Source organism: Stegostoma tigrinum, chromosome 30 (genome assembly GCF_030684315.1).
Source record: "Stegostoma tigrinum isolate sSteTig4 chromosome 30, sSteTig4.hap1, whole genome shotgun sequence".
NCBI lineage: Eukaryota > Metazoa > Chordata > Chondrichthyes > Orectolobiformes > Stegostomatidae > Stegostoma > Stegostoma tigrinum.
In genome coordinates this window covers 35544600-35571555 of record NC_081383.1, presented here as the reverse complement: position 1 = coordinate 35571555, position 26956 = coordinate 35544600, and the positions used below count along the sequence as shown (strand labels likewise).

Here is a 26956-nt window from a genome sequence, read left to right as displayed (position 1 = left end):
GAACAATGTTATACCCTGTTTTGCTACTATTCAAATTCATAGTTTTGTTACAGTGGAGAAGATGGCCACTTGGCCTGTCATGTCTGCAGCAGCGTTCCAATAAGCCCTTTACTTGGAAGTGTTCTCCCACATTTTTTAAAATGCTGCAAATTTTTTTTTAGATAATGGTTAAGTTCCCGATTCAGTGCTTTGTGATCATACCTCTGCCACTTGTCAACGTCTTGGGGGTTACCATTAGACAGTAACAAAACTGGACTAGCCAGTTGAATACAATGGCTGTAAGGACAAGCCTGGGTCTAGGAAACCTGCAGAGAATAACTCGCTCTCAAATTCCCCACAGCCTGTCCGCCAGCAACAAGACACCAAGTCAACAGTGTAATGGAGAACTTGCCACTTGCTTGGATGAATGCAGCAATATTCATGAAGCTTGACACCACCAGGCATGAGCCACCACATTCAGAAAAATTCAATTGCTCCATCACTGATGTTCAGAAGCAGCAGAGTATGCTGCACTACTGAAATCCACCACAGCCTCTGAGATAGCATCATCCAAATCCACACCATTGTCATCTTAGAAGGACAATGGATGCTGATACGTGGCCACACTGCTACTTGCAAGTTTTCTTCCAAACCACTCAGCATCCAGACTTAGAAACATAGTGTTGTTCCCTCTAGGACATTTGGTCAAAATTCTGGAACTCCCTCCTTAATAGCATTGTGGCTATGCCTACACCAAATAGATTGCAACAAAGTTCAAGAGCCCACTCTCTGTTGTCATCTTCAGGGTAACAGGGGATGGGCAATAAATGTCAGCCCGACCAACAACACCTACATTGCATCAATGAATTTTAAAAACCAAACATTGTCAGATGGTGCATTCTAGATCTTAGCTACTCGCTGGATGGAAACATGTGTCACCCTGTTATAGGAAGGATATTTAAGCTAGAGAGGGTTCAGAAATGATATACCAGGATGACACCAGGCATAGAAGGTTTGAGTTAGAAACTAAGGCTAGATAGGCTGGAACTTCCTTCACTAGAGCCTAGGAGGTTGAGAGGTGATCTTTATAGAGGTTTATAAAATCATGAGGGCTATAGATAGGCTGAATGGTAGGTGCCTTTTCTCTAAGATGGGACATTTCAAAATAGGGAGTATATTTTTAAGATGAGAGGAGAGAGGTTTTAAACACATGAGGGGCAGATTCTTTTACGCAGAGGGTGGTTTGTATGTGGAAAGAACATTCTGAGGGAGGGTGGATATGGGTACAATTTACAACAATTAAAAGATGCTTAGGTAGGGACATGAATAGGAAAGATTTGGAGGGAAATGGGCCAAGAGCAGGAATAGTTTAATTTGGGATTATGTTTGTTCTGGACTGCTTGAACCAAAGGGTCTTTTTCCAGATGACTCAATGACTCTATGATGCTTTTGCTCCTTTGACCAAGTAGTTTAAATCTATTGCGTCTCATACCGTAATTTTGACAAATAGGCACAGTGTGTCCCTGTCTGCGCTGTACTTGATTTTGACTGCCACAATTAAATCTTTTCTTGTCATTCTTTGAGCAAAATAGTCCGAGTGATAATGTTCTGAAACTGTCTTGCCACCTTCAGTGGACCTATACGGTTGGGTCCCTTTGCACTTGCAGCACCTTTAGAATAATACCCTTTATTTGAAACTGAATCATGTAGACATGGAAAGGTTGTTGATCACATCTTTTCACGTACGAAACATAATGGACTCTCAGCATGTGGTCTCTTGCAGATAGTGTTCGTGTGATACACCTTTGATGGCTTTGCCAATCCTTGAGAGGCATTTTCCCAAATGCTAACACGTCATTATTATTTTTGGCTTTAACATCTAATGCCTAGCTATGATATCCTTTGGTTAACATGGCGCACACTACATCATCCATGTTGCTGTTTTTCTCTGTTGTTAGCTCATCACATCCAACTGTCTTCAGGTCATGCTTGCAACAGTCATTCAAGTGCACCTTGGGGTTCCCCACAATTATTTGGTTCTGGTACCTCACCTTGCAGGAAACCCTTCGTTAAGGAACTGTTTCCAATACTGCAGATTTGCCGGAGTCTACGAAGCTACTTCTGTTTGAGTGTTAACAAACCTGGGACACCTGCCTTTGAGAGACCTGCGTCATTTGTGATTATGTTCATGCAGGATCTAGTTGTCATGTGCTGTAGACTGCCAAAATAGAAACTGTTGAGGTACTTTGATAGCTGTCTCATTTATGTTTCACAGACATACAGCAGGACACTCAAACCTTTCTCTTAATTGCTTCTAATGCTATCATATCCCTTTTCAAATAAGGAGACCAGAACTGCTCTCAATACTTCAGATATGGTCTCACCAAGGCCTTGCAAAGTTGCAGGAAAACAGTTATACTTTGGTATTCCATTTCCCTTGCAATAAGCAGCAACATTTCATTTCATTTCATTTACTTTCTAAATCAGTTGTGGTGTGCTAACATTTTTGTGATTTTTATACAGCAGGACATACGCACCTGTCTGTGCCACAGAGTCCAGCTATCACCCTCAGTTTATATAGTATCTCAATTTTCTGTTCTTCTTTCCAAAGTGGACAAGTTCATGTTTTCCCACATTTTACTCCACCTACTCATTTTGTCTAGTCTTGACAACATGTTATCACCTCAGTCTTGGTCTCATCAGCAAATAAAGCTATTTTGTGTTAGTTTCCTTCATCCAAGTCATTGATATATATTTTAATAGTTGGAATTCTGCACTAAACTCTCTTTATTTAAGGTTAGCCAGCTATGACCCACTTCTACTTTCTGCTCAACAACAAAAACAAATAGCTGGAAAACTCACCTGGTCTGACAGTATCTGTGGATTGAAAGCAAAGTTAACATTTCAATCTGAGGAAGGGTCGCCAGACCCGAAACATTAACTCTGTTTTTTCCTTCATAGATGCTGCCAGACCGGTTGGGCTCTTTTCCAGCAGCTTTGTTTTTGTTCCTGATTTTACAGCATTCACAGTTCTTTCAGTTTTTAACATTTCAGTTCCTTGTTTCGCATTGATTGTAGCTAGAAAAATGGTTGGTATATATGCTGAAGGTGGGGGCATGTGGTAAGGGAGTAGAAAACAACTAAATATTAGGTGGAGTCTGCAGAGAGAGAACACAGTTGGAGAGCGAAAAGAATGGATAATGATGATCCAGAAAGGAAAAAAATTGCTAATGGAAACCATTAGTGGGTGAAAATAGGTTGGCTATGATGAAAGCAGCCCATGTGATGACAAGGCCTGGTGTGTAGGGTGAGAGGTGGTGTTGAGGTAAGCATATGGGAGAAAGTGATCAGGTCCTAAAATCTTTGAACTCAATATTGGGTCCTGAAAGCTGCAGAATCCCCTAAGTGGAAAATGAGCTGTTGTTTTTCCAGCTTGTGCTGAGTTTCACTGGGGCATTGCAGCAAGCCTGAGACACAGTTCTTGGCTGAGGACCGTGGTGATGTGTTGAAATAACACGCAACCAACAGCTCAGGGAAAAACAATCGAAAGAATTGTGGGTGCTGGAAATCAGAAGTGAAAACAGAAATTGCTGGAAAAACTCAGCATGTCTCACAATATCGGTGGAGAGAACTCTGTCCGTGGATGTTGCCAGACCTCCTGAATTTTCCCAGCAGTTTCTGTTCTTGTTTCAGAAGCTTCGGGTCACTTTTGCTGACAGAATGTAGATATTGCATGAAGCAGTTGCTAATCTGCATTCCATCTCCCCAGCGTAAAGGAGACTGACTCTCTGCTCATTGCCTAACCAACAATTTGTAATGTATATAAATGATTTGTAGTAGAATGTAGGTGGCTTGATTAGTATGCCTACAGGTGATGCAAAGAACTGCAGATACTGATGAAGACAGAGTGGAAGGCCTAATACAGAAGGGAAGAATACAGTAAATGGCAGAACCTTTAACAGCATCAACATAAAGGGATCTAGCCATACAGATTTGCGCTTCCCTGAATGTGGCAGTACAAGTGGATAGGGTGTTCAAGAGTTTTGTTGAAGCCACATTTAGAATACAGCTTACATGGTACCAGAAAAATGTGTTGGCTTTGGAGAGGGCACAGAAGGATTTCCCAGGATGTTGCCTGGTTCGTATCATGCTCGCTATGAGGAGAGATCAGACAAACTTGGTTTGTTTTCTCTTGAACATCGAAGGATGAGGGGACGGCCTAATTGAAGTTTACAAACTTAAGAGGCATGGTTAGAATAGATAGTTGGGAGTCTTTTTCCTGAAAATAAATTACCAGGCAACGTAGGTTTAAGGCAAAAGAGGGCAAGTTATTTTACGCAGAAAATGATAAGTTCCTGGGATGTTCTGCCAAAGGTGGTGGAGGAGGTGGATTCAATAGCAACTTTAAGGGGCATCTTAATAGATATGTGAATAGGTAGGCAATAGAAGGATATGGACCACCTAGTGGCAAAAGGTTTTTAGTTTAGAAAGGCATAATGTGTCAGCACAGTCTTGATGGGCCTGTTCCTGTGTTGTACTGTTCTTTTTGTTCTTGTTCTTTGATTGTGAACCAGTTCCTTGACTTATACATGATGTGCTATTTGTGCAGTATCTCCCTGTCTTTTGCATTGCTATCTTCGCTGCTTTGAGTGCACAGTGTTTTTGGTGCTGGATTTAAGTTCATCCAGTTAAGCTTTGTTTTTATATCAATGACCAACATTTGTCTCAGTTGAGTAAGTCTTAAACCAGCCTACACAGCGATTTCTACCAATACAAACTGATGTTTCAGCTGCTTCATAGATGACTTAGCTTGGTGACTTCAGGCTTCATTGATACTAGAATTGATGCTTTGTACAGTGGTAGCCATCATTCTAGTGATAGTGCAAAGTGCTGGTATTTGGCATCATTAATTGAGCAAGGGATTTTGATGTGTGTTGAGTCGTTGCATTTACTGTTTCATGAAAAGCCTTGTAATAAGCTTTTATAATATGAAGTAGATAAATCACTACATTAACTGAACAACTGGATCCAACTCAAGTAAAAGAAAATGCTCAGCTTTGCTGTACTTGAAATCTTGTGTGTGTAATCACAAGGGGCAACCTGCTTCAACCTTGAACAATTTGAAGACAGCAAGAACTGTCAATGCTGGAGTCAGAGAGGTGTGTGTGGAGCTGGAGGAACACAACAGGCAGCATCAGAGGAGCCAGGAAAGTTGCCGTTTTGGGTTGAGACTCTTCGTCAGTAAAATAGCGGCTGATCTCTGCTTCTAATTCATATGTAATCTTTTGGGGTACACCTTCATTTTGATGGCAAGTACACACTGCAATCAGTGCTGTAGCAAATTTGGGTGTGGAGAATATAAGGCTGATCACATCTGCTCATGATAACCAGATCTAATTCTGGTTATGTCTAGACCTTGCATGATGTCGCAATGCTTTATGGTGATATCTGCACTGAAGGAATGTTTTGAAGGCACAGGGCACAAAACTCAGGAAGACATGGTCTATTGACATTGATCTTGCTGAACTCATGTTGACCAAGGCACATTGACCATGAGTCTCTGTCTGTCCCAACATTTGCATTGAAGTTAGCTAGGATAAATGGCTTTTAATCTTCAGAATGTTTCTCAATGTCCTCTACAGCTCGGGAATGCTGTTTGTTTGAGATGCTGTCATTCAAAAATGATGTTGACTACGCTTCAATACGATGATAGTCTCATGGTTTTGAGATGTTCAAAGGTTGCTGTTGGGGATTTGCTTCAGCCAGAAGCTTGTGGTCCACTATTAATTAGAGGAGAAATGTCTCCTGAGACTTTCTAAGTACACAGTATCAATGCCAGTAGTGCAATGATGTCATTCAGTCCTGTTTGCTCATTTAGGTGCTATCACGCTTTTTTATTCGCAGAATATTTCACAACGTGCACATGCACGGAACCATTTAGGAGTGTCAGCAGTCACAATGCATTTGCATTGAGAGCCTTTTTGGGTGTCAGGAGAGACAGCCCATAAAACAAAGAATAACAGTACAAAATTCTTCCGTGAAATTTCTTAAACTGCTGCTGAAAAATGTATTTGTGAGAACACAGTGATTGTTATAGACTTGAAGGATAGATTTTAGGTAAGGTGGGGCAACAATATGTTAGATTACTCGAGCACTGGAGCATAACTACCAAGAATTTTGCATTGCACTTTAAAGAAATGTATTGAGAGATGAAAGAAAATCAAATACTGGGAGCTGTAACACAATTGGTTTGGCTCTATTTGTGACTAATTTCCTGGCTGAACAGAGGTAACTTTCCTTTAAGCTGATTCTTGTCTTTGTAAAATAGCGCACATTCTTGACAAGAAGTTTAGTCTTGTGTGTAGTGTCAAAATTTACAAGCAAATGCTCGGAAAAGGGTAGTCACATTTAATTTCTACATGTGACTCCAGACCTGCAGAAATGTAGTGGACTCTCAACGACCCTCTGAATGGCCTAGCAAGCCATTCAGTTCAACGGCACCTCGGGATGGGCAATAAATGCTGGCCAGGCCGTGACACCCACGAACTGTGTGAATACAAAAGAAAACGCACTTATTACTGAAGCTATACAGATCAGATTAATAGCCATTTCACTGATACATCACTTACTGAGTTTTGAATCTAAAGTGACCGTGGTAAAATTTGAGTTTAAAGGGCACCAATACTGAAAGAAAAGCAGCAGTACACATGGTTAGTATAACTTCAGACTCTTGCCACTGAGCCCCATGCCGAGGCTACAAAGGAAAAACCTCTTGCGTGCAAAAAAGCAGCCACCAACCTGGATTTGTGCCTCTGCAAGTTTGGGAAAGAAAAGACTTCTGCTTCACTGTTGTGACAAAAGAAGTTACATTTCAGCAAAACCTCCTTAGAAAATTTTCAAAAGAATTTCTAAACAGAAGAAATTGCTTTCAACTCCTCAACTTCTGGCAAGCCAAATTGCTCTGTCCACACAACCAGATTTTCAATTGTTAACTTCAACTTTGGACTTTTGACAGCTCCATGTTAAAAAGCCAGGACATTGATAAAACTGGCATCCTTCAGTCATTCTATATCTCACTCATTACTAATTGACTAATCTTTTTAATCTATTCTGGTTCTATATCGACTTTGTAAGTGTGCTTGTTTTGCAAGATTCCCCTGAACCTGAATATATGTAGTAAACTCTAATTCTGGGTTAACTTCACCACAGTGTTGTTGAGATCCTTGAAAAGTCACAACCTACAAACCGTAGAATGTCATTTTTTTTTTAATTAAAAAGTGGAAAATTAAATGTTGATCTGCTTATGGACATTGTATCATTTCCACACAACATCCATGCCTTATGGCAAGGGAGCTCAAACACTGATCACTTCAAGTCCATTGTGACTGGTGGAAAAAGGTAACCCAAGCTTTTTTGGATTGAAACTTGATCTAAAAAAGCTAAAATGGAAATATTCTAATTGACTGTATCACCAAAAGCCATGGATAGTGCTGTTGTCTTTAAATAGATCAACAATACTGAGGCTCACAGCAAGCAAATGTATTGAGTAAATAAACTGGTTATATTCCAAAATAAGGAAGAAATATTTTAGAGTCTTGATCTTTTTAAATGACATCGCCTTATTGATTTGTGTCCCTCAGGGAATGCTATTTACTTTTGTTAAAAAAAGCCTTTATGCTTTGTCTTCGTCTTTATCTGCATTTAGTGATAGAAGAAATATTCTGATGATTTTATGTGTAATTCTATGGTTTTGTTTCTGCAAAATAAATTGGAAATTGTAATTTTTTTGACCTTTTGTGCTTGTAAGGTATTTGAACTAATCCGTTGTTTAAGAGCTGCAGTTACTTCTGAGTCTTTACATCCTAGTATTGAAGTTCCATAGATTCAAGTCTGCGATGCTCTTGAAGTATGATTTTTCTGATGTGTGCCTATTTTGTGTTAATACTGAGAGGGTTACATATTGTGGATATTCTACTCCAGTACATGCAGGTGGATTCACACAGGGTAATTATAAGTCTTCAATACATGCCTCATTAAAACAAAATGAATACTAATTTCTCAGCAATCCATTCAGGTGTGAAGATATTCCACAGAGCTTTGTACAATTTTGACTCCGTTTCTCCGAAGTTCTGCAGCCAAATCCCAAGTATTTATTTCTAATTGTGGAAATCTAAAGTTCATTAGAAAGTGAGTAAATTGGAAACTCAGTTTTACTACTCTGCCTCACCAAAATAGCTACACCACTTTATCTTTTTCCTCTCCTCTCCTATCCATATGTTTTTAAACTAGTTTTCTAACCATTGACTATGAAACAACCCTAACCATTACATGCCAAGCAAGTCTTTATCCCAGTTACCATACAAAATATTTGAAGGGAGGTAAGGAGAAAGAAACAGTTTGCTCTGCAGATACCAGTCTGACACCAGAAGTTGCTGAATCAATGTCAGATTGCCACCCACACATTTTTCTGCACCTGGCTTTTATCCCAAGTATTGTAATATTAAACTCTAACATTAAGAAAGAAAACCCGTATGGTGGTATCTGTCTCCCCCTGCTCTGCTAAATACTGGACTACATTGTTTCTCTTTTATCACTCTAAACTGGAAACTAATTTGCAAAAATGCAATAGAAGCAGAATAACTGTATTCAAAGTGTTTCCTTTTTAAACTTGGCATTGAGCTGTAAAATTAAATGTTACTTGAACAGTTCTCCTGGTTTATGACAACTGTTTTCAAGTTGCATTTTAGCAGTTTGGTTTATTGTAATGATTTCATTTGTAAATAAATGATTTATTTTCAGGTTTGATCATTGACTTGAAATGTTGCACTGTTCTTTGTCTGTAATCTGCTCTAGACTCACAACCCTACTGACTTTCATCCTCTGTTTCTTTTGAAGTGACCTTGCGTGCTTTTCCTTCTCTATGCCTCACTATTTGTAGCTAAGCCTTCGGAGATCTTTACCTGATTCTCTGGCATTCCATGCAGTCTACTTGAAGTTCCTTTTCAAAACCCATTCTTTTGACCATGTTTTTGCTTGCTGAGCTAATAAATCAGCTTCTGGCCGTATTTTAATTCTATCTTTGCAATGTTGTTTGAATAGTGTCCTAACGTGTTGGGGTGATTGCTGTGGAAATTGAGGATTTGTCAGTGTGGGTTGCCTTCCTGTATACTGTGGTATGGAACATCCCATTGGTCATTTACTCTACCCTGATGTCTGGCAACAGAAGTTGATTGTTGTCTTCCTCTTCTCTGGTAAATTTGATCCTGGTGAAATTCAAATTTACGAGAGAAGAGGAAGACAGCAATCAAACAAAGCTGTGTTAGGAAAATATTCAAATGAGCCACAACACACTGCAACATGCCAGAACCATGCAAGAAGGAGGAAGAGCACCTATACGAGGTTTTGGCTAAGAACTGCATATCCTAACAACTTCATCCGCAGATGTCTACTAGATAGACAATGCCATTGGAGAAAGTATGCCCAAGATGTTGGCCACACTACCATATATCAAAAACATACCAGAATTGCCAATAAGACTCCTGCGACTACTAGGAATCATGGTAGGCACACAAACCCACAGTCATATTACGACAAATACTCACAAGGACCAAAGACCCCATACACATGGCATACAGGACCAACATAGTTTACAAAATACCTAGCAATGACTGCAACAAACATTACATGGACCAGACCAGAAGAAAACTAGCCATCAGGCTATATGAACACCAGCTAACAACAGAACAAATTTTCCCTCATCTCAGTGCACTCGGACAATGAAGGCCATCAATTTAGTTGGGACAATATGCCCACCCTAGCTCAAGACAACCACAGGCACGCACAGGAATTCCTAGAGGCCTGGTTTTCAATCCATAATGCAATCAACAAATGTAGAATTAGACCCCATATACAAACCCATGCAATAAAACAGCAGCTAATGAACTTAAAAGACCCTATACAGACAACAAATAAAACGAACGTCATCTACAAAATACCTTGCAAGAACTGTGACAAACACTACATTGGACAAACTGGCAGGAAGCTAGCCACCAGGATACATGAACATCAACTAGCCTCAAAACGCCATGACCCACTATCACTCATATCCTTACATACAGATAAGGAAGGACACCACTTTGACTGGGACAACACATCCATCCTAGGACAAGCCAAACAGAGACATGCACGAGAATTCCTAGAAGCATGGCATTCCAACCGGAACTCCATCAACAAACACATTGATTTGGAGCCAATCTACCATCCCCTGAGAAAAAGAACAGGAAATGACATCACCAACCCAAGCGCTTTGTCGGAGGCTCACTGATGATGTTACCTAGAATGGTGACGAAACGTCTGAAAACTAACCTTCCAGCTCAGCGAGCAAACTCACATGCAAAAAAAAAGACCGGAAAGACGTACGGGATCATATGAATTCCAAGTGGAGTAGACAGTCACTTCATCAGAGGCCACACTGATGATGATAACTAGCATGGTGATGAAGCATCTGTACGATAACCAACCAACTTGGCGATTACGCCAACAGCTGCGTAAATTGTAGGATCTTCAGGCTGATTAGTGCCTAACTTCTCATTGGATAAGCATATGGACGTACATGGAATAGTGTAGGTTAGATGGGCTTGAGATCGGTATGACAGGTCGGCACAACATCGAGGGCCGAAGGGCTTGTACTGTGCTGTAATGTTCTATGTTCCATGTTCTCTGACTTCATCCTAATGTCATGAAAGAAGAAAGGTAGTTGATGTTTTGGTTTGAATTTTCCAAAATTCTTTGGTTTGGAGGAGGTCCTAATGGACTGAAAGATAGTAAAGCTAACTTGTTCACTCAAGAGCGGACACAGCAAGTTGGAAACTACAGGTCAGTTCACCTATCATCAGCCATAAGGAAAATCTTAAAAATAGTTGAGGAAAAAGCTATAGTATGGCACTAGGATAAGTACAAGGTAATTAGGGTGTGTCAACATGGTTTTGTGAAGGGAGTTTCAGGTCTCTCAAATCTATTGGGGTTCATTAGGAAGGGAGCATGGTGTCAACAAAGGAGAACTTGTGGATGTGCTGTCGTTGGATTTCCAAAGGGGAAAACCAAAGCTCTTGATGTAGAGGTCACCATATGACATGGATAGAAAAGTGGCTAACAGGAACCGAAGAATAGGCAAAATGGATTGTTTTTATGTTGATAAGATGTAGCAAGTAGTGAGCCACAGAGTTCATTGCTGGGACCTTAATTGTTTACAATTTATATCAATGACTTTGATAAGGGGGCAGAAGATATGGATTCCAAATTTGCTGATAACACACAGCTAGACAAGAAATTGAATTGTGAATATAAAGATGCTGAAGAAGGATAGGTAGGTTAAGTGAGTGGGCAGTCATGTGGAGGTGGAAGATAATATGAAATAGTCCATTTTGGCAAAGTTTTTTTTAAAAAAGAAATTCTGTCCCAATAGTAGGAGATTGCAGAATCTTAGGATTCATCGGCCATTCTGTCCACTGGGTCCACACCGAGCTCCCAAAGACTATTCCATCTAGAACTACCTCTCCATCATATCCTTAAACTCAACATTTACCGTGATGAACCCACCAGGCCTGAACATCATGGAGTAACTGTAGCACATCTGATCCACTTAATCTGCACGTCTTTGGACAGTGGCAGGAAACTAGAGCACCTAGAGTAAGGGAAGAATGTGCAAATTCCACACAGTCACTCATGCAAGGCTGGAATCAAACCCTGGTCCCTGGTGCTCTGAGGCAGCAGTGCCAACCACTGAGCCATCATGCCGCTTGGAGGTCTAAGATGCAGGTGGATTTGAGAGTCCTCATGCATGAATCATAAAAAGTTAGTATGCAGTCACAGCAAATAATTAGGAAGGATAATAGTTTATCATTTTGTGGGAGGAAAACTGAATGCAATAATTGTGAGGTGACATTTCAGTTATATAGGACACTGTACATATGGAAAACTGTACACAGTATTGGTATTTAAACATGGACGCAAATACATTTAAAACAGTGCATTGAAATTTTAAGTCGCATTGTGAGGAAAGGTTAGCTAGGCAGGGATTGTTTCAAGATCATTAAAAACACAATAAATGGAAGTCAGAATAGGACATTTCTTCCATCAATGCTGCCCTGCCGTTCTGTAAATTCAAGCTGGTCTGCCTCAACTCATTTTACATGGCAGCTCCTCATGCAGGGTATTCCATTTTTCTACATCAAATTCCATTGGTCAAGTTTTTGTTCACTCACTAAATTGATCTATATTCCGTTCCTATGTCTTCAACATATGTCCTCCCACCTCTTATTGCATTTTCAGCAAATTTGGATGCATTACACTCTGTCCCCTCACTTGTCATTAACATTGATAGTAAATAATTGAGGCCCAAGGATTCATTGATACTTGTGGCTTAGTTTTGGCTTTCCAACCTGAAAAAGACCCATTCATCCCCACTCTGGCTTCTATGTGTGAACCAATCCTCAACCCATACTAATACGTTACTCGATGCTGTAAGCTCCTATCTTATGCAGTAACTTTTGATGTGGCACCTCATCGCCTACCTTCCAGTCAGCATGAAGATTAAATTTACCCATGGCAATTAGAGTGCCCTTTCCTAACTGCCTCCGTTATCTCCTGATATATACTTTATTCAATAGTGAGAAAACTTCTTTTGGTGTTCTTAGAACACCACACAACGGGAAAAGTATCAGAGGGAACGCTGCCATCGGCGATCTACCTGTTTTCCAGAGTTGTTACAGATGGATCTGTCAGGAGAAACAGCATCGTCCCACTCCTTTTTCTTTTAGCCTATTTTTCTGACACATTGATATCATTGAATTTTGAAAGGCCAGATTTTAATCTTCTGCAACCATTGCCCTTTTATGGAGGTTTAGTGTCCCAGTCTGTTTCATAGTGATGCTAACCTCCTGCACACTTCCCTAATGTCAGTTTTTAAAACCAAAGCGTTCTTTTTCCTCAGAGGGTCATAAGTCTTTGAAACTCTTTTCCTGAAAAGTTATTGAAAACAGAATCCTTAAAGTTTTCAGCCATAATTGAATATAGTCGTGTTGAGTAAGTGGGTGAAAGGACATTGGGGTAAGGGAGAGTGTGAAGTTGAGTTTTCTATCTGTTCAGCCATTCTCTTATTGTGTGGCTGAGCAAGCTTACGAATCTAAAGGGCCCATTTCCTGCTCCTTGCTCATTGATTTAGCAGTTAAGCACAATGAAGGAATCGGCGTTTTAGTAAGCATGGAAATGATGGATTACTTTAAAAGCATCTGAACTTTTATGCTCCATTCAATGTCTTCTGATGCATTTAGTAATGTAGTGTATAACAAGTTTAAAATGAGACAAATTATTTTTGCTAATAGGCTGAAAACATTTTCAACACGTGGTCAGAGTGCCATGATTAAATGTACCTCAGTGTATCCAATAACATGACCTCTTATAGATTTAGGATCTCCAGAGGCAGAAATTGACAGAGTCCACTTTATTGCTCTTTTCATCCTCCATCTTTCCCCCCAGCACACAAATTTGTTTTGGAAAGTGAAAGCAGGGAGAAACACAATAAAAGTAAAACATAAGGACAGATGGTGATTCATAGAGTTTACTTTCTAAAAATCCCTTTACATAGATTCCTTTGCGTTGAAAAATAAAATGAATGATATCTGCTTTTTAATTATTAAAAGAAAGCAATCAGAAAAATACTTTGTGTAATTCCCTTAAGCTGCTAGCTTGAGCTTGTTATGAACTGCTTATTTTTCATACATTAATTTGTAAGCTCAATAATATCTGTATTGTTCAAGTTATTACATTTCAGTGCTTTAACTGTTTTTTATTAAGGGCATTATGTTTGCTCAGTGTGATTGAGCACAAACACTTCTGTGTGTTTGTGTGTGTATGTACTGGGGTTTTGGCTTGCTTGTCTAGTAATTTCCAAACCCTGTTCTTGGTAATTGAACATAAGGCCTACAATGCACTTCATAAAATAAAGAATGATGTTACATGCACTTCAGTGGCACATACACCATGGAGTTTTACAGACTGCGATCACACAGCATAAATATTTTAGATAGTCTGAAGCAAATAAGATGAATCCAGTATAGTGTGTGGTGTTATTGGATTTGCCTTGTAACAGGTTTCAATTTGATGGAAAAATAATGCAGGTTTTGAGGTCCCCTTTCTGGTATTAATGAAAAGGACAAGAGGTTTCAGGCTGTCATTATTGGACTTTGTTGTTTTTTTCTGTGCTTTCCACCTACAGGCTATGCGCAGTCTTAAATACTATCCAGAGTGTTCAGCCAGCAACTGTTAGCTGTTGTCTTGATATCTGCCCTTGCTTTTAGAGAAACTTATTATCTCCATGGTATTTGTAGCAGTTCCTCAACCACTACCACACGATGTTACATTCCTAGCTAGCCACCTAGGCGATATGATGGTGCAGTGATTAGCATAGAACAGAATAGGTCTTTCAGCCCACGATTATCCTGCTAAGATCAATCAACCCTGCATACTCTACATTTTACTATCCACTGTGTGCCTATCCAAGCGTCGCTTAAAAGTCTCTAATGTGTCTGACTCCACTACCACTGCCAGCAGCACATTCCACACGCCCACTTCTCTCTGTGAAGACTCTACCTCTGATATCTCCCCTATACCTTCCTCCAATCACCTTAGAATTATGCCCCCTCATAATAGTCATTTCCGCCCTGGGAAAAAGTCTCTGACTATCCGCTCTATCTATCACTCTCGTCATCTTGTACACCTCTATCAAGTCACCTCTCACCCTCCTTTGCTCCAATGGAAAAAGCTCTTAATCACTCAACTTTTCCTCATAAGACCTGCCATCCAGTCCAGGCAGCATCCTGGTAAAGCTCCTCTGCACCCCCTCTATAGCTTCCACATCTTTCTCGTAATGAGGTGACCAGAACTGAACACACTATTCCAAATGTGGTCTAACCATATTTTCATAGAGCCACAGCATAACGTCGCAGCTCTTAAACTCAATTCCCCTGCTAGTGAAAGCCAACAAACCATATGCTTTCTTTACAACCCTATCAACTTGGGTAACAACTTTGAGGGATCGATGGACGTGGACTCCAAGATCCCTCTATTCCTCCGCACTGCCGAGAATCCTGCCATTAACGTTGTATTCTGTATTCAAATTTGACCTTCCAAACTGAATCACTACACACTTTTATGGGTTGAATTCTATCTGTCCTGCCTTGCAGCACCAGAGTGCAGGGTTCAGTCCCAGACGGTTTGTCTGCATGGAGTTTGCACATTCTTCTCGTGTCTGCATAGGTTTCCTCCCACAGTCCAAAGGTGTACAGTTTAGGTGGATTGGCCATTCAAAGTATCCCTGTTGCATCAAGAATTTGCAGGCACAGTGATTAGCCATGGCAAATGTGGGGTTCTGGGGAGGGAGTCGGCTCTGGTGGGATGCTTTTTGGAGGGTTGACGAAACCTGATGAGCTGAATAGCTCTTTCTGCACTGTATGGATTCTGTGATTCTAAAAGTGATTGTGGATGATTCTTACCTTTTTTTTAATTGTAGTTTTATGTGTAAATAATGTTGGTATGCAACAACTTTTTTTGGCTTGTTCCTTTTGGAATCTATCACCATGTTTAAAAGTTTACTTCAAGCTACTGAAACTGTTTACATCCATCTGTAAGATTTAAGTTTACACAATAAAGCGAGAAATCTAACTTTCTCGAACTCAGTGAACTTTGGTGTAGATAGGCAGAGTCAAGGCTTAAAAGGAATGAACTGTGCTTAGGATTGCTGAGTGCTTTAACCAACTGAAGTTATGCGGTTTACAAGAGTAAACCACTGACAAACTGCCTGCATCCAGAATCACTAACGCTCCCTCAAATTTTGATTTAAATGGTGGTTCGAAAGAACAAGACTTCTGTGTTGTCCATCTTCAAACTCTTACTGACCCCATTCATCTATCACTTGTTGCAACCCAGTTCTCCTCCAGAGATCTGGTGGCAATCCGGACACTACAAGCTCAAAATATGTGCTGGTAGCTAGGACGTTATATTTTGCTAGATATGTAATAGCATTTAGTAGTTGCATCTTTAACATAATAAAACATCCCAAGATGCTAGAGGCATGTTGTATTGCAAAACGGAACCAGATTAAGATGCTTTGGGGAAAAATTGGTCAAAAATGTAGATTTTAAAAGAATATGTTTTAAAGGAGCAAAGCAAGGTAGAAAGGTGGAGAAGTTTAGGGAGGGTGTTCCATAACTTGATATCAAAACAAATAAAATCTTAAGAGTATTAAAGTTAGAATGCTGAAGTGGTCAGAACTAAGAGTCTTGGAGTGGGCTCCCTAAGATTTGAGCTAGGCAGGATTTTGAAAATGAGAATTAAAATGTTTGGAATTTTGAGGTTGCTTCATCAGAAACCAGTGTAAGCCAGGCATAATGGAGCTGCAGTGTCTTGGAGGTGGAAAAAAAAAACACACAAATTATAAGAAGTGTATAATGCTCTGAGCAATACTTAGGAGGTAGAAATGCATAAAGTGGCATCAGCGACTTGGAGACAGTAAGGACTGCAGATGCTGGAAGCTAGAGTCAATAAATGTAGAGCTGGTAAAGTACAACCAGTCAGACAGCATCCGAGAAGAAGGGAAGTCAACTTTTCGAGCTGAAACACTTCGTCAGAACTGGGGAAGGGGAGAGGAGCCCAGAAATAAACAGTGGGAAGGGGGTGAGGACTGGGGAAAGGGTAGGTGACATGGAGATAGGTGGCTGCAGGTAGTGGGTTATTGAGGTTGGTCAGTGGGAAGGGTAGAATGGATAGGAGAGTGAGAAGTTGGACAGGCTGGGGCAGGAGAGATTTTGAAGCTGGTGATGTCAGTATTCAGGCCTTTGGCCTGTAAGTTTCCAAAGGGAAATACAAGGTGTTGTTCCTGTTTACGTTTGGCTTCCCTGATAGTGAAGGACGCCAAGGATGGACGTGTCACCCAGGGGAGACATCCACCTATCTCTATCTCACCTATCCCCTTCCCCCTATTTATTTTTCTGCTCTCTCCCCTACCCCCCCAGTCCTGTCGAAGGGTTTGGCCCGAAACTCTGACTTCCCTGCTGCTAAGATGCTGTCCGACCAGTCTGTGCTTTTTCAGCTTCACATAAATTGTCATCACTTGACTGTCATTTCTCATTTCCTCTTGAGCTTTTCTGTGGAGCTGGCCTAGATTTAATCCCTGTTTTTGGTACTGTCACTGCTTTCATTCAGGCTTGGCTGTTTGGTTCCTGAACATAAGGTGTTTGCTTTCTCTAATGCTTAATTTTTTTTTGTTCATTTGTGTAAATGGGCGTCACTGGTTAGGCCAGCATTTATTGACCATCCCTAATTGCCCAGAGGGCAGTTAAGAGTTAACTACATTTTTTGTAGGCCTGGAGTCACATGTAGGCCAGACCAGGTAAGATGGCCATTTCCATCCCTATAGGACATCAGTGAACCAGATGGGTTTTTCCAGCAAACAGCAATGAATTCGTGGCCATCGTTAGACTCTTTATTCTAGGTATTTATGATGGAATTTGAATCAGTCCCCAGATGATTACCTGGGTCTCTGGATTAAGCGTCTGGATGCTTATGTAAGGTGAAGGAAACAAGGAATGGAAAAGGCTCTAGAGGGATACAGGTTATCCAGGAAGGAGCTGAAGAAAGAGCTTAGAAGTGCTGTAAGGGGGCATGAGAAAGCCTTGGTAGATAGGATCAAGGAGACCTCCAAGGCTTTTTACACATACATGAGGAATAAGAGAATGACCAGAGAAAGGGTAGGGCCGATCCAGGATTGTAAACGGAATTTGTGCACGGAGCCTGAAGAGATAGGAGAGGTCCTTAATGAATACTTTTCTTTGGTATTCACAACTGAGAGGGACCTCGTTGTAGAGGAGGACAGTGTGAAACTGGCTGGTAGGCTAGAGAAGGTTGATGTGAGTAAGGAAAATGTGCTAGGAATTTTAAGGAAGTTGAAGGTAGGTAAGTCCCCCGTGCCTGATGGGATTTATCCAAGGATTTTATGGGAAGTGAGGGAAGAGATTGCAGGGCCTTTGGTGATCTTTTCGTCCCTACTGTCCATAGGTATAGTGCCGGAAAATTGGAGAGAGGCAAACGTCATTCCTTTATTCAAAAAAGGGAATAGGGATAACCCCAGAAATTACAGGCAGTTAGTCTTACTTCAGTGGTGGGCAAAGTATCAGAAGTGTCTCTGAGAGATAGGATTTATAGTCACTTGGAAAGGCACAGTTTGATTCGCGCTAGTCAACATGGATTTGTGAGGGGTAGATCATTCCTCACAAACCTTAGTGAAGTCTTTGAAGACGTGACCAAACACATGGATGAAGGTGGTGCAGTGGATGTGATATACATGGATTTAAGTAAGGTGTTTGATGAAGTTCCCCATGGTAGATTCATGCAGAAGGTAAGGAAGCATGGGATAGGGGGAAATGTTGCCAGATTGGATTCAGAATTGGCTGGCCTTAGAAGACAAAGGGTGGTAGTGGACAGAAAATATTTAACCTGGTGTTCAGTTATGAGTGGTGTACCACAAGGATTTGTTCTGGGTGCTCTTCTATTTGTGATTTTTCAAAACGATTTGGATGAAGGACTGAAAAGGTGGATTAATACCCTCGCAGACAATATGAAGGTGGGTTGTGGTGTGGACAGTGCAGAGGGCTGTTTGAGGTTACAAAGAGACGTTGACAGGATGCAGAGCTAGGCTGAGAAGTGGCAGATGGAGTTGAACCCTGATAAATGTGAGGTGATTCATTTTGGAAGGACAAACTTGAAAGAAGAATACAAGGTTAATGGAAAGATCCTTGGCAGAGTAGAAGAGCAGGGTTCATGTTCAAAGTTCTCTGCTGCCAGCCAGGTGGATAGAGTTGTTAAGGTGGTGTATGATGTGTTAGCTTTTGTTAGAGGGATTGAGTTGAAGAGCTGTGAAGTTATGCACCAGCTATGCAAAAGCCTGGTTCGGCCACATTTGGAGTACTGTGTCCAGTTCTGGTCGCCTCATTACAGGAAAGATGTCGAGACATTGGAAAAGGTACAGAGGAGATTTATCAGGATGTTGCCTGGAATGGAGGGAAGGTCTTACGAGGAGAGGTTGAGAGAGCTTGGACTTTACGGTTTAGAATGACGAATGATGAAAAGTGACTTAATAGAGGTGTACAAAATGATCAGAGGTATAGAGTGGATAGTCAGACACACTTTCCTAGGGTGGAGGTAGCTATTATGAGGGTGCGTAGTTTTAAAGTGAGTGTGGGTACATTCAGTGGAGACGTCAGAGGTAGGTTCTTTACTCAGAGTAGTAGGGACGTGGAATGCATTGCCAGAGAGGGTAGTGGAGTCGGCCTCATTAGGGGCATTTGAGCAGCTATTAGATAGGCATATGGATGATAGTATAAGGTGGGGGTGGAGGTTAGTTACACATTAGGATTAGGGTAAAAGTTTGGCACAATATAGTGGGCCGAAGGTGCGTGTACTGTGCTGTACTGTTCTATGCTCTTATTTTCTAAGAGTCCAGCAATAATACCACTAGACCATCACTTGCCCCTGTCACAATCCAAGTGAAATGCATCTTCGTTCCTTAACCAATGTTTCAAACTTGTCCCATGTAGTTATGTGGAAGTAATCTTGAGTAGCAGCTTCCAATTCATTAGATTTTACTGACGTTTGCATTATTAAGAAAGCTTTAAGATATCTCTTAGATTCAACATACTTAGTGCACACCAGATCAATTATCTTCAGTAGACAGTGTGTTTAATTTTTTTTATATTTCTGCTTCCCTCCCGCTTTTTATAGTGTACTTGTAGGAAGGATATGGTGAAGATATCAATGGATGTATTTGTGCAGTTCCTTCAGCCCGATCGCTATGAGCTATGGAAAAACGGCAAAGACATTGTCACTATTGACCACAACAAGCCAACTGCTCTATCAAGCCCTGAGATGGATGACTGGCTGGAACGGAAAGCATCATTAAAAGCAAAAAGTATTAGAAGGTAATGGTTGTCCCTGACTTCTTTTATATACATTTAGAATTTGATGTGGTAAGGCAATAATTTTGGTCATTCTTCTTACCTTAAACAGATTTCATTTGAACTTCTTCACACCTCAGAGTTCATCCAGTTGCTTTGGGCTGTGATGAAGTATTCTGGTAACTGTAGACTGATCTTCAATTACTTAGCTTAAACAATCATAAGGATTGACGTTGGATTGAACAGCTCTCTGCAGTGTTACTGACACAACGTTCTAACACTTATAAGAATTGGTGATAAATTTTTGTCAAACTTTGATCCTGACTTATAGGATATAGTATGGCTTAGTCTTCCCAAATGAACCTTTTCCATTTTTACTGGCCATGAGTGAGGGACATCCATGAGTCAATAGCGACGCTTGACTTCTTTAGGAATGCTTTAAGAAAATGTCTAAAGCATTTCTGCTGTATTCGTGGGAAGTTCCTGCCTCAACAAGGCTCAGAGGACAGACGTTGCTTTGAAATCGGATGTCAAGCGTACAAATGGCATGGCCTTGGCTCGTGGGCCTGATATATTGCCTCAATACCTTGGCTTGGGAGAGGACACTGGTAAGGGATGGGTTTCTCATTATTACCTTAGAAGATCTAAAGTGAATTGGCAAATTAGGCTAAAGGATAAGTCAGTTGAGATGCAGCGGCAGGTATTTAAGGCGGGTATTTCATAACACACTAATTATGTATTTTCCCAAGAGTAAGAAAAATTATAAGGAACATACTGACGATCCCTGGTTAACTGGAAATGTTAAACTTTTCAAACATAAACAGAACCTGCAAAGACACGTGGAAGTTCAGAAGATTAGATAGTACAAATGACCAAAAAAAGTGATGGAGGGGGAAGTTAAAGTACAAGAGAAAGCTAGCCAGCAGTGTAAAAAGTGAACATAAGTTTCCATACATATTTAAAAGAAGTAGTAGTAACAAAACGAGTGTTTGTTCAAGAGCAGCTGTGTCTGGAGAATTAACAATGAATTACTAATAAAACATTGATGAACTGAGCAGATGTGTGACATTGTTTTTCACTGTAGAGAACACAAGTAATGCCCCAGAAATAACTATGGATCACAAAATAGAAGGGAAGGAGGAATTCAGGAAAATTAGTCATCAGAGATGTGCTACTGTGTAAATTTTTGGAGCAGCGAATTGACAAATGTCTAGGCCCACAGGGTCCTCTGAAAAGAAGTGGTTAATGAGATAGTTAATGCATTAGTTTTAATTTTCCAAAATTCCCTGAGTTTTGGAACATTCCATTAGGTTGGAAGATAGCAAATATAACTCAAAAAGAAACAGCAAGCAGGAAACTACAGATCAGTTGGCTCAACATCTTTCAAAGGGAATATATTTGAAGATACTATTAAAGAAGTTATAGCAGTGTGCTTGGCTAAGTTCAAGCTTTAAACAAAAGCAGTCAGGTGTGGTTTTGTGAAAGGGCATCCACATTTAGCTAATACATTGCAATTCTTTGAGGTGCTCTGGATTCACAACAGCCAGTGAATGTACTGTATTTAGATTTCCAAGATATTGGATAAGGTGGACCATCAAAGATTCTGACAGAAAATAAATGTTCATTATGTAAGGGATAGCCTATTAGCATGAAAAGATGATTGACTGACTAACAGAAGTCAACTGTAGGTATAAATAGTTCTTTTTTCAATGTGTTAAGATGTAATAAATGGTGTCCCACAGGAATGGTTGCCTTGAATATAACTGTGTTATAACCTGTACAATGAACTTGGATGAAGAGTTGAAAGACGTGTTTGCCAAGCTGACTGAACGAAATGTAGGAAATGAGATGTGAAGAGGACATAATGAAGCTATAAAAAGACACCTTAAAAAAAAACTGGAGAATTTCAGGTCTAGCAACATCTGTGAAGAGAGAAACCGAGTTAAAGTTTTAAGTCCAATATGATTTCTTTAGGACTGAATTGGTGAAATGCAGAGCCAGCACATGGCAGTCTTAATACATTTGCTGTTGCCATTGAAATAGTATGTTAATTCATGCTCACTGCATGGAGATCATATAGTTCATTGGCCAAAAGACCCAACATAGCTTAACTGCCAAGTCTCTGCTAACATGATTTAAATCCACCAATAGGTATACATAAGTAACGTCACCCATTTAATGTCTTTGCTTTGGTTCCTACACGTTGTGGAAAGTTAGCTATCATCTATTTTTCTGTAATAGCTATCAACTATTCCAGTGATTAGGAAGAACTGTAGGAAAAGACAGAGCCAGCCATGAATGCCTAAGAAAATAATATCAGATTGAGGAAAAAAAAACACATACCAAAAAGCAATGAGTAGTAGGAAACTGGTAGACTGGGAAATCTTTAATGGCCAATAGAAAGCCACAAAAAAGTTTTAAAGAAAAGTAAGATAGTTTATGGGAGTAAACTAGCTCAGAATATAAAAACAGGCAGCAAAATTTTCTATAAATATATAAATCATAAAAGAGTGGTGAAGGTAAACATTGGTCCTTTAGAGGGGGAGAAGGCCAATTTAGTAACTGGGCATGAGGAAATAGCTGAGACATTAAACGGTTATTTCGTGTCGGTCTTCGCAGTGGAAGACACAAATAACATGCTGAAAACTAATGGCAAGATAGTTTCTACATCCTCACCTGCTGTAACCATCATTATCACTAAGGAGACAGTGCTGGGCAAGCTAATGGGGCCAAAGGTAGACAAGTGTCGTGGCACTGATGAAATGTATCCCGGGGAAATAGCAAATGCACTCATAATTATTTAGCAAAATTCACTGGACTCTGGGGTGGTTTGCGCACATTGGAAAACAGCCAATATGACACCACTGCTTAAAAATGGTAGACAAAAAACAGGTAACTATAGACCAGTTGCTTAACTTTGTTAGTGGGGAAAATGCTTGAATCTATCACTAAGGAAGAAATAGCAAGACCTCTGGATATAAATTGTCTCATTGGGAGCACCCAGCATTGGTTCGTGAAAGATAGGTCATGTTTAATTAATTTAGTGGAATGCTTTGAGGACATTACTTGCATGATGGACGGTGGGGAACCTTTGGATGTGGTGTATCTGGATTTCCAGAAGGCATTTGACAAGGTGCCATCCCAGAGTCCAGTGGTAAATAATTATGAGTGTATTTGCTATTTCCCCTATCACATCTTTTAGTTCCCTGGGATACATTTCATCAGTGCCTTTAGCTCCATTAGCTTGCCCAGCACTGCCTCCTGAGGGATGATAGTTTGCTACATAAGGTAAAGTTCATGGTATTATAGGTAATGTATTGACATGGATAGAGGATTGGTTGACCAGTAGAAAGCAAAGAGTAGGGGTAAATGAGTGCTTTTCTGGTTGGTGGTCAGCGGCTAGCGGTGTGCCTCAGTGATCAGTGTTGGGACCTCAATTGTTTACAATTTACATAGTTGTTTTGGAGTTGGGGACTAAGTGTGCTGTGTCAAATTTCGCACATGACCTGAAGATGAGTGGTAGAGCAGTGTGCAGAAGACCCTGAAAGTCTGCAGAAGGATATAGATTGTGTAAGTGAGTGGGCAAAGGTCTGGCAGATGGAGTACAATGTTGATAAGTGTGAGGTCACCCATTTTGATAGGAGTAACAGGAAAATGGACTCTGCAACTTTTTACCACTTAAAACAACACGCTGCTGTGCAGAGGGTCTTTCTTGCGTGTCCTTGTGCATGAATCGCTAAAAGTAGGATTGCAGGTGAGGTAGGTAATTAAAAAGGCAAATGGAATTTTCCCTCATTGATGGAGGGATGGAGTGTATAAACAGGGAGGTTATGCTGCAACTGTATAGGGTCCTGGTGAGGCCGCACCTGGATTACTGTGTGCAGTTTTGACCTACTTACTTGAGAAGGGATATACTAGCACTAGAGGGGCTGCAGAGGAGATTCACTCGGTTGATTCCAGAGTTGAGAGGGCTGGATTATGAGGAGAGACTGAGCAGGCTGGGTCTGTACTTATTGGAATTCAGAAGAATGAGGGGAGATCTTATAGAAACTTATAAGATTATGAAGGGAATAGTAAGGTGGCGGCATAGAGGTTGTTTGCACTAGCAGGTGAAACTAGGACTAGACGGCATGCCTCGAACTAAAGGGAAGCAGATGTCGGACTGAGGTCAGGAGGAACTTCTTCACCCAAAGGGTTTTGAATCTGTGGAATTTCCTGCCCAGTGAAGCGGTTGCAGTGACCTCGCTGAATGTGTTTAAGGCAAGGCTGGATAAATTTTTGAACTGTAAAGGAATTAAGGGTTATGGTGTGCGGGCAGGTAAGTAGGGCTGAGTCTCAAAAAGATCAGCCGTGAACTTATTAAATGGCAGGGCAGGCTCGAGGGGCCGGATGGCCTACTCCTGCTTCTAGTTCTTATCTCCCTACTCATGGGCCTGTATGGCAATAGTGTGGCGCAGATCATGTATTCATGTGGAGTATTGCAAGTATCGACTAGATTCCTGAGAAGTAGTGGAAGAGCGTCAAGACACTGTACGAACATCCCTTTAGTCAATTACAAAATTTTTTTAACATATTGACTATAATGCCAATATGACCTGCACTTGTTATTTCATAGCACATTTGCTTTTGCCGTCAAATTGAGTTCATTATCCTGAAGTTATTGAATATCGAGTGGCTAACTCAGATGAATTTGCAAAACAATTTTCCCTTTAACTACAGGTGAAAGATCCCATGTCAGTGAAAATAGCTTTATTTCATTAGGATAACCAATTGAGCCATGCTTATAGGAGATATTTCCTTATGTAATTTAGGTTTGCCGTTGGCTGAAATGTTGCTAGACTATCAATACATTCATCATACATTTAATGTAAGAAATTTTGAATAGCATTTACTGTAGTGAGCAAGAAAACAAACTTTGCCCTCTCTATTAAGTCTCTTTTGATCTATTGCATTAGAAGCTGATGTTTGTTAGAGATCCCATCAGTGCAAATGCACAGCCTCTTAAACACCTAAGCAACTCTTTCCCCTGAACCCTGTTGAGATTTAAGTATTTACGGCCCCAATTAGAATACTGTGTCCAATTTTGAGGCCCCACACCTTAGGAAGGACATACTGGCACTGGAGCATGTCCAGCGGAGATTCACACGGATGATCCCTGGAATGGTAGGTTTAACGTACGATTAACAGCTGAGGATCCTGGGATTGTATTCATTAGAGTTTAGAAGGTTGAGGGGAGATCTAACAGAAACTTAGAAGATAATGTATGACTGAGAAAGAGTGGACGCTGGGAAGTTGTTTCCGTTAGGCGGGGAGACTAGGACCCGTGGGCACAGCCTTAAAATTAGAGGGGGTAGATTTAAAACAGAAATGAGGAGACATTTCTTCAGCCAGAGAGTGGTGGGCTTGTGGAATTCATTGCCACGGAGCTCAGTGGAGGCTGGGACGTTAGATATGTCTTCAGGGCAGAGATCGACAAATTCTTGATCTCAAAAGGAATCAAGGGCTATGGGGAGAGTGCAGGGAAGTGGTGTTGAAGTGCCCATCAGCCATGATTTAAATGGCGGAGTGGACTCGATGGGCCAAATGGCCTTACTTCCACTCCTGTGTCTTACGGTCTTATGGTCTAATGAGCGATGCACCCTTAAAGGGAAGCAGATTTTGGAATTTATACATTCAGTATGAAATCGGGTACAGAAAATGAAATAATTGAATTTAGAAAAAGGAGGCACAGAGTTTTAAACTATTTGAAATCTGAACAGATAAAACTGTATAATTATAAAAGTTGATTTCATTTTCAGATCAAGTGTTTTGAAGTATGATTTATTGTGGTTTTTTAAAAACATGCATAAACACATGCTCTACCTTTCTGTGGCAGTTTAGACTGTAACTCCCATACAAGTACAGTAATTCATATTGCGCAGTATATTTGAATGAGGTGCCAGTGAGTGAGTTGCTTTTATTGTGCATCTTTCGGATCAGTGGTACAGCATCTGAATTTTTATGAATAACTGTGCCTCTGTGAGCTCTTGTAGTTAGAGTTTAATCTGCACATAACAACTAGTGACATTAACTTAACCACTTTTGCAATAAACTTTGGCTCAATATCTCCAATAAAAGATATTCTACTAATTATGTGAAGCAGTGGAACATTATGATAGAAATTAGTACTTCTGAATATCAGATACGATATTAAGACATATCTTGAGCCTTGTATGCCTTCATGTCACATTAACAATGGCTTTAGTGGGTGAAAGAAATCTGTCAATAATATACTCAAAGAAGAGCTCACGGAATGGTAGGTGCTATATTACTGCAACTACACACCTAGACCATTTCAATTATGATGTGGTTAAGACTAAATCCAAAAAGTTACAGCGTGGATGTAATAATAGTTTGGGCTGCATGAAGTAGACCCCATGGGACAGTGGTTTTATGGAAAAATACTATTGGGGTGCAAGAGCAGAATATAAATATGAATGTTCCATGCGGTGATGAATAAGTAATGAGTTCCTTATTTCACTGTGCATCCATAATGCAATGCAGCTGTACAGTGGGATAGATCATCTCTTGGAATTAACATTGTGTGGTGCAGCTTGCATTTATAAATTATTTAAAATAAGCACCACGTGTGAAGGAAGTGAAATGGCTGTAAGTAGATTCATACATGCCTTTTTGTTCAGCTTCATTAATAAAGGTGCAACTTGAATTGTCCTCATAACATACACCATCAAAGTAAGCTGCTATTTGTCACGACCTGATTAATTTGGTCAATCCCGCTTCTCACTCCACTTCTCTCTAATTGCTTGGAAAAGGGGAATGTCATAGAACTAATTTTAAATGACTTACTTTGACAAGTTGATTCACTTGTGCTTTAGTAAGAGTTTGTGACAATACTTTACACACTGTTCCCCCGACTTGTGAAAAATCTTTTTTTTTCTAGACTTCTGTTGTGTTCTGTTTGAGCTTACTTT

The 26956-nt window shown here is 40.3% G+C and overlaps 1 protein-coding gene across 3 annotated transcripts in view; it reads left to right on the top strand.

Annotated features, from left to right (window-relative positions):
- kdm4b (lysine (K)-specific demethylase 4B) overlaps positions 1–26956 on the top strand; it is a 453216-nt gene that overhangs the window by 268834 nt on the left and 157426 nt on the right. For all 3 annotated transcript variants that reach the window (XM_048559767.2, XM_059638447.1, XM_059638448.1), the window contains exon 9: positions 19813–20009. In XM_048559767.2, coding sequence (XP_048415724.1) covers positions 19813–20009 — 197 coding nt within the window. The remainder of the gene's footprint in view (positions 1–19812; positions 20010–26956) is intronic.